At 37.8% G+C, this 14764-nt stretch overlaps 1 protein-coding gene across 2 annotated transcripts; it reads left to right on the forward strand.

Moving 5' to 3' along the window:
- Positions 1–156: 156 nt before the first annotated feature.
- ARMT1 (acidic residue methyltransferase 1) lies at positions 157–13898 on the forward strand. 2 transcript variants are annotated; one of them, XM_057739981.1, is made up of 5 exons: positions 157–249; positions 3235–3340; positions 3774–4018; positions 8723–8888; positions 12177–13898. In XM_057739981.1, exons 1-5 carry the CDS (start codon positions 209–211, stop codon positions 12942–12944), a joined length of 1326 nt encoding a protein of 441 aa, XP_057595964.1. In that variant the 5' UTR covers positions 157–208; the 3' UTR covers positions 12945–13898. The 2 variants fall into 2 exon arrangements, with proteins under 2 accessions (XP_057595964.1, XP_057595965.1); XM_057739982.1 differs by having other exon boundaries at positions 164–170.
- The last annotated feature ends 866 nt before the right edge of the window (positions 13899–14764 follow it).

Raw genomic sequence — 14764 nt, forward strand, 5'->3', positions numbered from 1 at the left:
CTGTCCCCGCCTTCGTCGCCGGAAGATCTCCGCGTTCTCGAGGCGGCCATTGTTTGTCTCTTCTTCGGGCACCAAATAAAGTTTCGTTATTCAAAAGCATTTTTTTAACCCACATCCCTCCCTTTCTCAGCTCCTCCCTCGCGCCGGCACCGCCTCCCTCCCTGCGGCCGGTGAGACCCGAGCGTTGGCGCGGCGAGCGCGGAAGGCGATGGCGGGGCCCCCGGAGTCCCTCTCTGCACGGGACGTGGGGTTCGTGTCGCTTTCCTCGCCCATTCCCTCCGCCTGTTTTCCTCCTCCGCAGTTTTGCGGAAAGCTGGGCCTCGTCGGGACCTCGTGGGTACCAGCGGGGAAGCGGCGGCGGGCCGGAGGTGCCTGCTCCCGCCGCCCGCGCTCCGCTTCCCGGGGGAGGCGACTCGGTTTTTAACGGTTCGCGGGGAGGCGAGGGGGAGGCAGTGGCTCGCCGGGCTCCAGGCTCGGATCGGCTTTGCAGCTTCTTCCTTGCCGGGATTCGTGGCTTTTTCTCTGCCTCCACGGGCACGGACTGCGAACCCCGACTGAAAATCTCCGCTTACCCGCACCTCTTTCTACAGCGATGGTCCGGAGGTTTTGATAGCCTAGTATTAATCTGTATTGAACAGTTAACTCGTCTTTAAAGTGGTTTGATACTATGTTTGTTTTTTTGGGGGGGGGGGGTTCGTTTTTCTTACTTGAGAGTGTATGTCCCTTTCCAGAGTGTTGCAGCGCGTGGCTTTAATCATATTTAATTAATAAACCTACTTTGTGGGAGGCTAAAGTTCTCTGCAAAAGTTACGGATCTGCGATCTTTCGAAAAATGCGTTTCTTCCTATTGCTGATCAGATTAATTCATAATCCCACCATAAAAAGTGCCTGTACCTTCCTGCTTTTTAGGCTCCATGCTATAGAGTCCATAAAAAACATTTTATCTGTGTAAGTTGAAAGGCGCTCTGTGTATTTGAGATATGTCTTTATCGCAAAATGTTGCAAAATACAAGAACACGTGGGAGAAACTGACCGTGCCGGCAGTAGATTGAGGCCTGAGAGACACCAGCGTCCCCGAATTTAAGCCTGTACTCACCTTCAGGCAAATATAGGGAGTGTCTGTGTCCTTAAATTTTAAGTCCCAGGCATCTCTGTCCTCACCCACATCCTGGACCTGAGACCTTACCCTTTGAGATGGAGCCGCTGAGGAAATTGAATAGCTGGAAAAATAGTATAACTTTCCAAGTATGTAAAATCTCAGAGGACTGTCACTTCTTTTCGTATCTGCTGCCTTGGAAAATTCAGGTGTCAATTGATTTAATATTCTTTCTCTTCTTTCAGAGACTTAGTAGTAATTGTTTAAAAGTTAAATTCTGACCAGAGCAGTTACTCTGCACATTAAAACCTCCTCACTGTAAAACACCACAGAATCAGAAAGCACTTTTGTATTTTTTTTTCCTTTAAGTTTTATGGTTAACACTTGAGGAAGCGTCTTCAAAAAATACATAAGGTGTATAACCCTATTTTAAAAAATTGCAGTGAGATATTTGAGTTTTTAGGAGTGTGATGATCCCACATTAAAGTTAGAATAGGAGAGTTGGACAGAAGTATTTCAACTTCATTTTTACTTTGTCTCTGATGATCTGAAGATATAAGTGAATTGATCAGTTAAGTTTTGTACTGTCTGTCTAAAAACTGCACAGTACTAAAGTCTTTTTTCTAACCGAGTCTTGTATGTCCTTAAACTAACTATACATACAGTGATAATCTGTACATCTTGATTTTTGCACGTGTAAAATCAAGAATATCTTTAATTTTTGATTCAGATATACTCAAGTTTTGTTCATATTCCGCTTTCTTCATTCTTTGACACTTCTCAAAAATCTCTATAATTTTCTGGTTGGGAGAGCAAGATGATAGTATCCCTTAATTTTGTATAGGGACAGAGAGGATGGAAGGAGTTATTGGGCAGGTAAAGAAGGCAGCAAGAAAAACCTTAGAAAAAAATTAAAATTGGCTAAGAATATAGACAAAGAGAAGCAGGTTCATAAGTATCTTTAATTATGTTTTTCTAGCACGTTAAAATCTTTCAGGCAGTTTTACATCCATTGCTTCATTCACCTTTCTAAGTAGGAGAAGTCACTTAGTAAGTAATAGACCTAGAAGGAAGCCTGTTTGATTTTTAGAATAATTTTTTTTCTGTCCTATCACATTGTTAAACTAGTTTCTGATTAAGGAAATTGAAAGAAGTACAATGAGAAAGATTAGACTCTAGGGAAAAGTCTGGAATTTGAGGCACAAAGAGTACTTAGCTTTTATGATATACCAGAGAGCTTTTCAGATTTTCCTGTGTTATTATAGGAGTTGGGCAGTACTGGTTTACTTTATTTTTTATTCTATTTTTAAAAATAAATTTATTTTTTGATTGCATTGGGTCTTCATTGCTGCGCAGGGGCTTTCTCTAGTTTCAGTGAGCGGGGGCTACTCTTCGTTGTGGTATGTGGGCTTCTCATTACAGTGGCTTCTCATGTTGTGGGGCACGGGCTCTAGGTGTGTGGGCTTCAGTAGTTGTGGCTCACGGGCTCAGTAGTTGTGGCTCTTGGGCTCTAGAGCGCAGGCTCAGTAGTTGCAGGCTTAGTTGCTCCAAAGCATGTGGGATCTTCCTGGACCAGGGATTGAACCCATCTCCCCTGCATTGGCAGGTGGATTCTTTTTTTTTTTTCCTTCACTTTTTTTTTTTAAATTAATTTATTATTTTTTGGGGGGTACACCAAGTTCAGTCATCTGTTTTTATACACATATTCCCATATTCCCTCCCTCCTTCAACTCCCCCCCCACCCTCCCTCGAGTCCCCCCCACCCTCCCCGTCCCAGTCCTCTAAGGCATCTTCCATCCTCGAGTTGAACTCCCTTTGTTATATAACAACTTCCCACTGGCTATCTATTTTACAGTTGGTAGTATATATATGTCTGTGCTACTCTCTTGCTTCGTATCAGCTTCCTCTTCACCCCCCGCCCCCCCTAAACCTCGAGTTCGCCAGTCCATTCTCTGCATCTGCGTCAGCAGGTGGATTCTTAATCACTGTACCACCAAGGAGGTCCCTGGTTTACTTTATAGGGGTGGTATGAAAAAGAATTTGAATTCAAATGAGGTGTTCCAGAAACTGAAAGATGACCAGTCTTCTGGTGTTAATGCTACTAAGTAATATACTGTGTGTGTGACTCTCTTTTCTAGGTCATTTGCATATCTTACAGTTAAAGACAGATCACCACAGATCTTAACCAAGGCTATTGATACATTGCATCGACATAAAAGTGAATTTTTTGAGAAACATGGAGAGGTAAGAATATGTGTTTTAACTTCAATTCTTTTTTGGTTAATTCTAACAGAAACACAATAAGCAGTTTTCCCTCTGTGGTAATGGTCATTCCACCTGGAGGTAAGTTCATATGGTGAAACTTTAAAAAAAAAAAAAAAGGCAAGATAGATAAGATAATGTTGATATGAGATCTGTGTGTGTTCTTTGATTTTTCAACTTAAGAGTTCTAAATGTAAATGTTTGTAATAATTTGTGAATGACATAAAATATAGTTTTGAAATGTATTATTTTTTCCTTTTTAAATTTAGATACATAAAAATTTATTTTCCTATAGGAATTTTGTATAAATGTGTGTACATATATTTATATTTATAGATAAAATAATTATATGTAAATTAGTTATATGTAAACTATTCATGTGTGTGTATTCCCCTCCCCTGCCATATTTCTGCAGAAAGGCCTGGAAGCTGAAAAGAAAGCAATTTCTCTTCTTTCTAAATTACGGAACGAATTGCAAACAGATAAACCAATTGTTCCTTTGGTCGAGAAGTTTGTCGATACTGACATATGGAATCAATACCTAGAATATCAACAGAGCCTTTTAAATGAAAATGACGGAAAACCGAGGTGGTTTCTCTCACCCTGGTTGTTTGTAGAATGCTACATGTATCGTAGAATTCATGAAGCAATTATTCAAAGGTAAGTATGTAGCCATCACATAACAAGTGTTTTAGATAATTTATGCTTTTTTTGAAGTTATAAAATGGTACGTTTTAAAATAAAAACCAGTAGAAGCCTGAATTCAGTTCAGCAGATATTAATGGCATCATTGGATATTTCTGCAAATGTTATCGCTGTAACAGTCTTGGCAGTTGTAATCTGCTTGCTTAGAATAGATATAGGATTAATATCTGAAGTAGGAACTAATTAAAAATCCTTACAAAAACTTATTTGTAGAGTAAAACAAATTATACTTATTGAGCAAAAAAATGTTAATTGGAAATAATTATTTATATAAAAAAATCAAGACAGGACAAAGTAAGCATGTATTTTGTTTATAAAAATAGATAATATGTCAGAATTAATTTGGTAAAAGGAGTCAGTGGAACAGTGAGTCACCACATTGTTTTATGCACTATCTTAATTTTTAGTGTTTTTTTTTAATGGCTAAATTAGAAAAAGGCTCAAAAAGTTAAACACGTGTTCAAAATGATTTTTTTAGACTTGTTTATAGTAACTTAATTTTTCCTAGGAAAATTCTGATAGAGAACTGACAGAGCAGAAGAAAATGTAATATGGATCATTCTTTTAGCTTACAGGTTACAGAAATACAGGTTTGCTGAGTAAGAGGAATCCTTTGGTATCTATTCCTAAACATAGCATCAGATAATTGAAAGCAGTCAATTAAACTAGCACTAATAGTAAAATAAAAAGATTACATTGGGAAACATGCATAAATTTGAGTCTATTCATTATTTTTTTTCTGTCTTAATTGTTATAAGTTATTTTAAAGTCATTTCTTTGTATTTGCTTGAATAAGTATGTTTTAGGCCTTGTGTTTTAAAAGCAGAATACACTGTTAAAAACATAGCGCATAGCCGACTCACAGACTGAAGCAACGCTAGGCTCTGTCATACATTGAATACCAGCTCTGTTCTAGTTACTTTGCAACCCAGTGAAGAAAAGGTATCATGGTTTCTATTTTACCGTGGAGGAAACTGAGACTCAAAGAGATTAGTAACTTGCCCAGGGCTACATGGTTAGTAATTGGTAGAACCAGTATTTGAGTCTGGTCTGTATAAATCAGATGAGAGCCCTCCTTAAACAAGTAGTACATTTGAATTTCTTTCCAGGACTAAGGTTAGTCTGATGTTCTGGGTGATGGTTTCATAACTTTGGAAAATATCCGTGGTATTAGACAAAGCTGCTGAAGTGTTGAAACACTGAGTGGCACCCGAAACAGGCTTAGTGGAGTTCGAAAGTTGGAAAGGTAAAATGATTACATTTCTGAATTTGATATTTAGAGGTGGATCAGGTTCAGAGATTGAAAAATCTAGGGCAGAAGCTTACAAACCTGGCAGCACATTTGTCACCCAATTGGGAAAACGTTTTGTTTTGTTTTGAAACATGCAGATTTTGAAATTGTTATATTAAATCCTGATGATTGAATTTGTCTGTGGTGGGGCCTGCACATCAGTTTTTCTTTCCATGCTCCAGGGATATTCTGCCCAGCCTGTGCTGCTACCCATTGGTCCAGGAATAGCTTGATAAAAGGGGGAGAAGCAAAATTTACCTTTAAGTTCCAGGAACAAGAATATTAGTCAGCCATGGAGGTGGAACTCTCTTAAGGTGATCTCTGTGGCAGATATTTGAAGGTCTGGGGGTTTGGCTGATACTATACCATGCTCAGGTTTTAGGGCAGTGCAAAGAAGGGCTGTCCTACAGCAGAACTAGCACTGAAGTAGTTTGTTTGTTTTTTAATTGAAGTATAGTGGTTTACAATATTGTGTTAATTTCAGGTATACAGTAAACTGACTTAGTTATATATGTGTGTGTATATATATATATTTTAGATTATTTTCCATTATAGGTTATTACAAGATATTGAATGTAGTTCCCTGTGCTATACGGTAAATCTTTGCTGTTTATCTATTTTATGTATAGTAGTTTGTATCTGTTAATCTCATAACTCCTAATTTATCCCTCCCCCTGAAGTAGTTTTTGTGTCCAACTCGTTGGGGTTCTAATAGGAGGAATTACTATCCTGGGTCAGTGACCACCCCCAGAGAGATGAAAGGACAGGCTTCCTAACTTTTACAGGATCCCAAAGCACACATTAGCTTTAAGATATGTTTCTGTTGATTCTGCCTCTTACACTGAAACATACTTCTAATTTTCTTTGTCAGGATGTATATTTTGGATTTTTTAGAGTTAAATGGTTAAATAATCTGCAAATCTAAATTGGGATTCAGTTTTAGCCATATGTAAAATTTAAATATATTAAGTAAATATACTTCAGATATTGGAAAATGAAAGCATGGAGAAAACGGTGGACATTTTTAAGCTTTTATTAATGTGTGACATACATACGTAATAGTGCACGTCTTAAGTGTTCAACAGTCTTTACTAGAATAGGCTGTGTGCCTAGTGCCCAGATCAAAAGGTGGAACCTTAGGCCCTCACATGCCCCCTTTGGATCCATTTCCAGTCACCACCATCACTGTCCCTCAAGGGTAACCACTGTCTTGACCTGTGTTAGTTTTGCCTGTTTTTAAACTTCATATAAATGAAATTATATGGATGTAGTTTTGTCTTCTTTTACTCAGCATTACACTGGTGAGATTCATCCATAGTGTTGCATATAGTTGTAAACCATTCATTTTCATTGCTGTATAGTATTGCCTGATATGAATATATGGCAATCTGTTGACCTGTTCTATTGCTTATGAATGTTTGAGTGTTTCCAGTTTGGGGTTATTATGAAGAGTGCTGCTGTTGATACAGACACTCAAACACAGATGCTTGGTGAACATACGCATGTATTTCTATTGACTATATACTTAGGAGTGAACCCCTGGATCAGAGTATGTACACATATACAGCTACAGTAGATTCTAAAATAGAAAACATTTTAAAATTTGAAATCATTTATAGCTTATGTGAGTTTACTCTCTTAAATATAAGGACCAAGTCTCATTCTTAACATGAGGTGTGACTTTAAATTAATGAATGATTTGTTAATAAAGCACTAGAAAAGGGCCTGCAAACGTTTTCTGTGACAGGCCAGTCAATCAGTATCTTAGGCTGTGGGGAACACTGGTCTTTATTGCAGCTACTTAGCTCTCGTAGTGCTGAAGCAGCCATAGGCACACATAGATGAACGTGGCTGTGTTCCAATAGAACATCAGTTATGGACCCTGAAATTTGAATCACGTGTCACAAAATCTTTTTTAATTTTTTTCAACTTATCAAAAATATGCAAACCATTCTGAGCTTGCAGATCATACACAACAGGTGGTGGGCCAGAGAGGGTCTGCAAACTGCAGTTTGCTGACCCCTGCTCTTGAACCCTTGCATCCAAATAATTTTTATCCTTTTAAGTCACCTTCAGAGACTAATTCATTTCAGCAGTGCTGCCATTGCTAAAACCGTCTTTTAATTCTTTGGGACTTCCTTCAGAGCCTGTTTACAAACCTCAAAAAGAGATTAGTCTCATTATTTTTTAGTCACTCCTCATTTTTGACCAAAAATGTTTTATTCCATTTGACTTACATGCCTCATTCTACTGAAATCGCTCTGAGTGACTTTTGGCTGTTTCCAAAAACAAATTAACTCCAAAGGATGAAGACATGCTGTCACTGACAGGACGTTTAATAATGTGCCACAGGTTGTGAAGAAAATCCCCAAGGAGGAATTCCAAAAGTGCTTTGAGCAATGGCAGCATTCTTGGACTAAGGGTGTAGCTTCCCCAGGTGACTGACTGACTGGAGGGAGGCAACCATCATTTGGATGTGTAAATTCTGGTATGTTTTTGGTTTGGATTTTAATCAGTCCCATTGCATCAGCCATATTGCCTTTTAACCCTAAGGTAGAAGACCCATGGAAAAAGTAGCTAATTTTGAAGATCAGATGATCTGAATGTCTTTGACATTTGATTCTGTAAAGTCTATTATGTTAGTATTTATACCTTGAGAGTTATGTTTTTCTTAAGCCAGTATTAATATTATTTGATTGCTCATTGGACAACATGAAGATGTAGTTGTGGCACATAAATCACCATGGGTCAAAGTCAACTTGGGAGTAAAAGTTGCTAAAAAATTAAAATCTACACATAAATGATCAAAATTTGTCATTATAATAAAATTTACATTAATATTGTCTAATTTATCTCAAGTAGTCATTGGGGTTCCATAATATTCTGTTTTTCACTCTTTTAGTAATTACTACATTGTATTCAACTATTCTGTTTATATCCGTATGTTTGTTACTTGGAACCTGGCCACACTGAACACCCAAAAAAATGTTTGTTAAGCTAAAGCAATTATCTTGAAATTTTCTCTTTCTCCTTTGGCTCTGAAAACTCACCGGGTAAATAATTATGGATACAGTCCCTGTAATTATTTAATACTTCCAGTAAAATATTTGATTAAGGAACTTTTGACAATTAATTAAAATGAGTTTGGGGATTTATTTTTGCATAATTTGTTTGATTTAGTTCATGTAATTTGATTATTATTTATTTTTGTGTAACGACCTACGTTATATCTAGTAAAAAATTACCAGTAATTTTTTAGATGGGATGCTACTATTCTCTTTCCTTAAAAAAAAAAGCAATTACTCAGATGTTTAAAAAAAAAGGTACAGAGTTATATAAATGTTTCACTTGTTTTTTTCCTCCTTTAGTCCACCAATTGATGACTTTGATATATTTAAAGAATTAAAAGACCAAAATTTCTTTGAGTCTCAGGAATCTATCATTGCTTTATGTACTCACCTGCAAGAGTTGAGGAAAACTATTGAAGACCTAGATGAAAATGAGCTGAAAAATGAATTTTTTAAAGTTCTTCAGGTAAATGTCATATTTAATCTCCTGAATTTGTTTATTTAAAGAGTTGGAGAATAAACTGGTGCACATTTAACAGCAAAGCATATTTATATATTGTCAGTGAAGTTATAATTGATTTTTTTTATCATTTTAATAATTATCTTATTTGAGAGATGAAAATCCATTTACTCTCTGCAAATGGGTTTTGGAATCTCTTTTACTCCAACTGGAGGTGGTTTTAATTAATGGCACAGGAGTCATCTGGCTTCATAGCTTCTGTCATTCTTTTTTTTATTTTAATTATTTTAGTTTTTATTTATTGGCTGCATTGGGTCTTTGTTGCTATGTGAGGGCTTTCTGTACTTGCAGGGAGCAGGGACTACTCTTCACTGCAGCACAGGGGCTTCTTGTTGTGGTGGCTTCTCTTGTTTTGGAGCACAGGCTCTAGGTGCTTGGGATTCAGTAGTTGCGGGGCATGGGCTCAATAGTTGTGGCTCTCAGGCTCTAGAGCGGAGGCTTAGTAGTTGTAGTGTATGGGCTTAGTTGCTCCGCAGCATGTGGGATCTTCCTGGACCAGGGCTCAAACCCGTGTCACCTGCGTTGGCAGGCAGATCTTAACCACTGCGGCACCACCAGGGAAGCCCGCTTCTGTCATTCTTGAGCGATACTGAAGTTCACAGTCATTTGATCGGCCCAGCCTGACTTGGCCTTGAATGTTGGCTGTGTTGCTTATTTGTGGTTGGACCTGAGACAAGGTTCTTAATGTTTCTGAGCTTCAGTCTCCTCATCGGTTAAATGAGGATGGAATTATGCACCTCATAATTTGACCTGAGAATTAAGCTAGCTTCGTTCGTGTAAGTGTTGGGCACAGAGTCTGGAACACAACTGTTGTGCAGTTGTCATCAGCAGGTAGAAACACTCAGGTGGTCAGTGGCCTACTTCATATGGTTTCATTACATTTCTTCATCTAACTTGTCCTAAGTTTAGTTTTGAATTCTCATTCAAAACATCCTAAAATTTAAAATATTATAATTAGAACTATTTGAAAATGTGTAGTTTTACACACTGGTTTCCCCAGCCCTCACTTTCCAGAAAAAGTTCAGAATATTTCCAGAAAGAGATGTTAGAAAGAGAAATAAAGTGGGGAAGGGGGACCTGGAGTGGTGGGGGAGGGGAGCAGAGCTGCAGTTTTAAGTAGCCCCCACCCCCACGGGGAAGGGCCTGCTGCGGTGGGGGGTGGGGAAACGAGACAGGTGAAAGAGGGAGTCACCCCATCTCTGGGTGGAGATTGCTGCTGAGCTCTGAGGAGCGGGGAGCCTGCCAAGTGTGTGGCAGACACCGCAGGGGAGACCGAAGGGAATGAGGAGCAGAGGTGAGAGGGCAGGGCACAGAAGCCAAGGTGCCTTGGGAGCAAAGGCGAGGACTTTGGTTTTTACTCACAGTGAAACGGGAAGCTGTAGAGGGTTTTGCTCAGAGGAGTAACATTAAATGACTTATTTCAAGGATTACTTCTCAGGACAGACTGAAGGCACGAAGGTAGAAATGGGGAGATCCGTTATTACAGTGAGTCGGTTGAAGGTGGACTGACTGGACCAAGTTGGTAACATCAGAGGTGGTAAACGTCACCAGATTGTGGATGTACTTTGAAAGTAGAGGCTACAGAATGTTCTGACAAGTTGTGGGACGTGATAAAGTCCTGATAAAACTGGGGGGTGGGCAGAGTAAGCTGAATGATGAAGCGGGAAAGGTGTATTTCGAGATTGAAAGAAAAGTGATCATAATTCCGTTAACTAATAAACCAGCGTATTATTTCTCCCTCTCACTATTCTTTATGCTTAGCTTAGAATTAGCAAAGAAAAGAAAAAAGAAAATCAGCATGTCACTCCCTGCCCCTAGCCAGCGTGTTCTTTTGGGAAATAATCTTTGAATATGTTCTTTGTCCCATAAGTATAATAAACTGTGAAGAAGAAAGTGTACTAATCTATTTTCTGTCATCTAGTTCAGCCAGCTGCCCCACGTTGCCACTCTGTCCCACGTAAAGGAAGCCAAAGTGGTCCCCATTAGCGCTCATGATAACCAGCAGGTTACCTTCTACAAGAAGCCTTGGTTTGCAGGGAATATTGATCTGTTTTTAAAAGCCCTAGCACTCCAGCTCTGTCTACACAGTGTCAGTTTCATTAAACACTGTTCTGGATGCTGGGCTTGTGATGGTGAGGAAAACAGAACAGTCCTTGTGGTCATAGAACTTGTAATCCTGAGGGACTATAAACAATCAAGTAATGGCACAAATAATACAGAATTACAAACTGGAAGATGATCTGAAGGAAATGTCAGAGACCCTGACCTCAGCTGGGAAGTGCCGCCGCGTGTGCTGTTGTATGTTTCTTCATCAAATTTGGACGCTTGAGTTATCTTTCTTTTTAAAAGAATATTCTTGGTTGGAACATGCACTTCCCTCTTATTTTGAATTACAGAATACTAGAGCCTGTTTGGGCTAATATTTATCAAATACTTCTATATACCAGCTTTTGGATACATTATTTACATGCATTATGTCAAATACTCAAAATAACTCTATGAACTAAATGCTATTATTATCTCATTTTTCAGTTGTGGAGTCTGAGCCTTAGAGCTTAATTTACCAGCGGTTGTTTATTGGAGGTGCTAGGATTTGAACCCAAGTCTGTCTGATTCCAGAGCCTGCAGTTCAAAACATGTAATTTTAGTTAGAGCTTAAAAAAATAGGGCTACATACTGTTTCCTGCAAAATAGACTTGAGTGGTATTTCAAAGTGGAATAATAGATTATTAGAGTTGGAAGAGTCTTTAGATATCACCTTGTCCAATTTCTTTATTTTACAAGTGAGAGAATTAAATCCCAGTAAAGTTGCAGTGTCCTAAGGATATATGTAGCAAAAGAAACTGAGCGGTTTTGGGGGAAAGGAAGGAATATTTTTTCTCTGGACTCTGGATTGTAAAGTAAACTTTGTAGCCTCATTTTATAGCATCTAATCATGTTCTAATACCTGCAAGATGCAGAAAGTTTCACTGATTAAACGATGTGGGTGCTAAAAGCATTCAAACTTTTTTTCTTAAGTTCATTACATACTGGCTCAAGTTTCACTGTTTTACCTTTTTAATACAGCATTATTAGAGAAAATGTAGATCGGATGGACGTTTTATATTAAGAGTTTTGTAGAAATGAATTTTATGAATATTTTGAGCAGCCCCTTCTCCCATTACATCCTACGTAATAGAGTTTTTGTCGGTTATTCAAAAGAAGGGTAAATGTTTTGTGCTTTTTCTTTTTCAGATTTCACTGTGGGGAAATAAGTGTGATCTGTCTCTATCAGGTGGGGAAACTATTTCCCAGAAGACCAATATAATAAATTCTTTGGAAGACCTAAAACCTTTCATTTTAGTGAATGACATGGAATATCTTTGGTCATTGCTTAGCAATTGCAAGAAAACAAGAGAAAAAACATCTGTTACTCGAGTGGATATTATTTTGGATAATTCTGGGTTTGAACTTGTTACAGATTTAGTGTTAGCTGACTTATTGTTGTCCTCTAAACTGGCTACTGAGATCCATTTTTATGGGAAAACGATTCCATGGTTTGTTTCTGATACTACTCTACATGATTTAAACTGGATAATCGAACAACTAAAACATTCTAATCATAAGTGGGTGTCCAAGTGTGGGGTTGACTGGGAAAACCATATTAAAATGGGCAGATGGGTTTACCTCGATCACATGTTTTGGACTCTGCCTCATGAATACAGTGCAATGCCTCAGGTCGCTCCTGACTTATATACTGCACTACAAAAGGCACATTTAATTTTATTTAAGGGTGATTTGAATTATAGGAAGTTGACGGGGGACAGAAGATGGGAGTTTACCGCTCCATTTCATGAGGCTTTGAATGGCTTCCACCCTGCACCTCTCTGCAGTATAAGAACATTAAAAGCTGAGGTTCAGGTTGGTCTGCAGCCTGGGCAAGGTGAACAGCTCACAGCTTCTGAGCCTAACTGGCTGACCACTGGGAAATATGGAGTATTTCAGTTTGATGGTCCACTTTGACTTGGTGTAGGAACTCTCAGTTGTGTAGAAAGATCTGACAGGCATTCTTCATCCCCAGAAAAGCCCTGGGAAGCTTGGTTTCTCAGTGCTCATTTACACACACTCTGATGCTTTCTCCTTTGAACATTTTGCCCCACTACATTGTTTTGGGGATAGGTGGATTACACTGGTTACAGATATTTACATTTATGTTGGAATGTTAGTAACTTATTTCAAGTTAAAGGCATCATTTCAAATGGTTTTAATGAGCTTATTTTTAATTGGGCAGAAATATAAGTGAATTCTGCTTTAAAAGTTAACATTTTTTAAAAATACTATGCTGCATGGTATTTAATATTCTAGGAGGCATGGAATTTTACTCAGCTTGATTTTGGGCTCTAGAAATAAGGGCTCGGTGAAAATATAATATATTTACATGTTAAATATGCTTTGTAAAGAGAGGCATTTCTTACAACTGTGATATCTGTATACACTAAAGTAAAACTTACCTCATAAGTTAATTCTTAATTTTGTTCTTGAATTTTATTTCATTTCAATAACCTGTATTATTTGCACGTGTTTGTATTTTGATTGACCTGTGGAATGGATAGTAGGAAACACAAAATTGAACAGAATGTAACAATACTTGAAGAAATGTAATATCTTTTACATTCTATTTGTGATAGCCATAATCAATTGAAATGTATTATTTTAACATTATATAAATGTTATAAATATTATTTTTTGAAACTGCTCTGCAGTTTCAAAAAAAAATGCTTCAGATAGGAAAGATTCTTCTGCGTTGGCTTTGTACTGCCAACAAGTTAATTCACCTTTTATAATCTTACACATTTATTGGTGATCACGGGTATTAAAGACTGTAAGTTTCAGGTCAGTTTGTTTTGAAACTGAAATTGGAAATAAACCTGGAAATGTTTTCCTGCACCAGAATAATAAAATGAATTGTAAATTGTACTGAAAGTCTCATTGGTTTTATCTCCCAGTGGAGGAAGGTCAAGAAGGGAAGATTAAAAATGAGGTCTATATAATGAAGAAACTCATAATGTATATTACAGATGTCCAAGCAGTTGTCAAATTATGTCACTTAAATGAAGTTATAGTCTGTGCCCTTGCTTAAAACTTTTTTGGTAAAATGTTTATATAAAGCTGCACATTTTGAATTTACTCTTTTCCTAATCTACATGTGTTCCTGTTTTAAACATTGATACTGAAATACTGAGTGTATTAAAATTGCTTGTAGACACTTGCTGTAAGTTAGAACACAATTGTATATTTGTATTGACTTCATAGCCACAGCATGAGCTATGGTGTAATACGTTACTTTTTCCAAGGCATGGCATTTTTTCTATGTTCATGTTTTATTAAGAACATGAGATTATGGGGAAGTAGTTCACCCCCCTCCTACAAGAAAGAGCAAGGAAGAAAACTAGGGCAAGCAAGACGATGGCGCAGTGGAAGAGGAAGTAGAGGTGGCATTTTTAAAAATGCTTAGCAGGAGGGAGGGGCTTCCTGGAGTTTCACTAGTTGATTTTTTTTCTTTTTTTTTTTTTTCAGCTCTTTATTGGAATATAACTGCTTTACACTGATTTTTTTTTAAACCATTGTTCTTGAGATAAAATCACACACAATTCATCCATTTAAAGTGTACAGTATTTTAGCACAGTGTATTCACAGAGTTGTGCCACCATGACCACAATCTAATATCAGAAATTTTTATCCACCCTAAAAGAAATTCTGTACCCATTAGCTGTCACTCCCCAGCCCCCTCTCCTCAGCACTTGGCAACTAGTAATCTGCTTTCTGTCTATGGATTTGCCTGT

This window comes from Hippopotamus amphibius, chromosome 6 (genome assembly GCF_030028045.1).
Source record: "Hippopotamus amphibius kiboko isolate mHipAmp2 chromosome 6, mHipAmp2.hap2, whole genome shotgun sequence".
Taxonomy (NCBI): Eukaryota; Metazoa; Chordata; class Mammalia; order Artiodactyla; family Hippopotamidae; genus Hippopotamus; species Hippopotamus amphibius.

Excerpts from the sequence above, each read along its gene's own strand:
- ARMT1 (XM_057739981.1), top strand. The coding sequence starts at position 209 with ATGGCGGGGCCCCCGGAGTCCCTCTCTGCACGGGACGTGGG. Across the intron at positions 3,341-3,773 it reads TTTTTGAGAAACATGGAGAG|AAAGGCCTGGAAGCTGAAAA; the intron begins GTAAGAATATGT and ends ATATTTCTGCAG. Across the intron at positions 8,889-12,176 it reads AATTTTTTAAAGTTCTTCAG|ATTTCACTGTGGGGAAATAA; the intron begins GTAAATGTCATA and ends TTTCTTTTTCAG.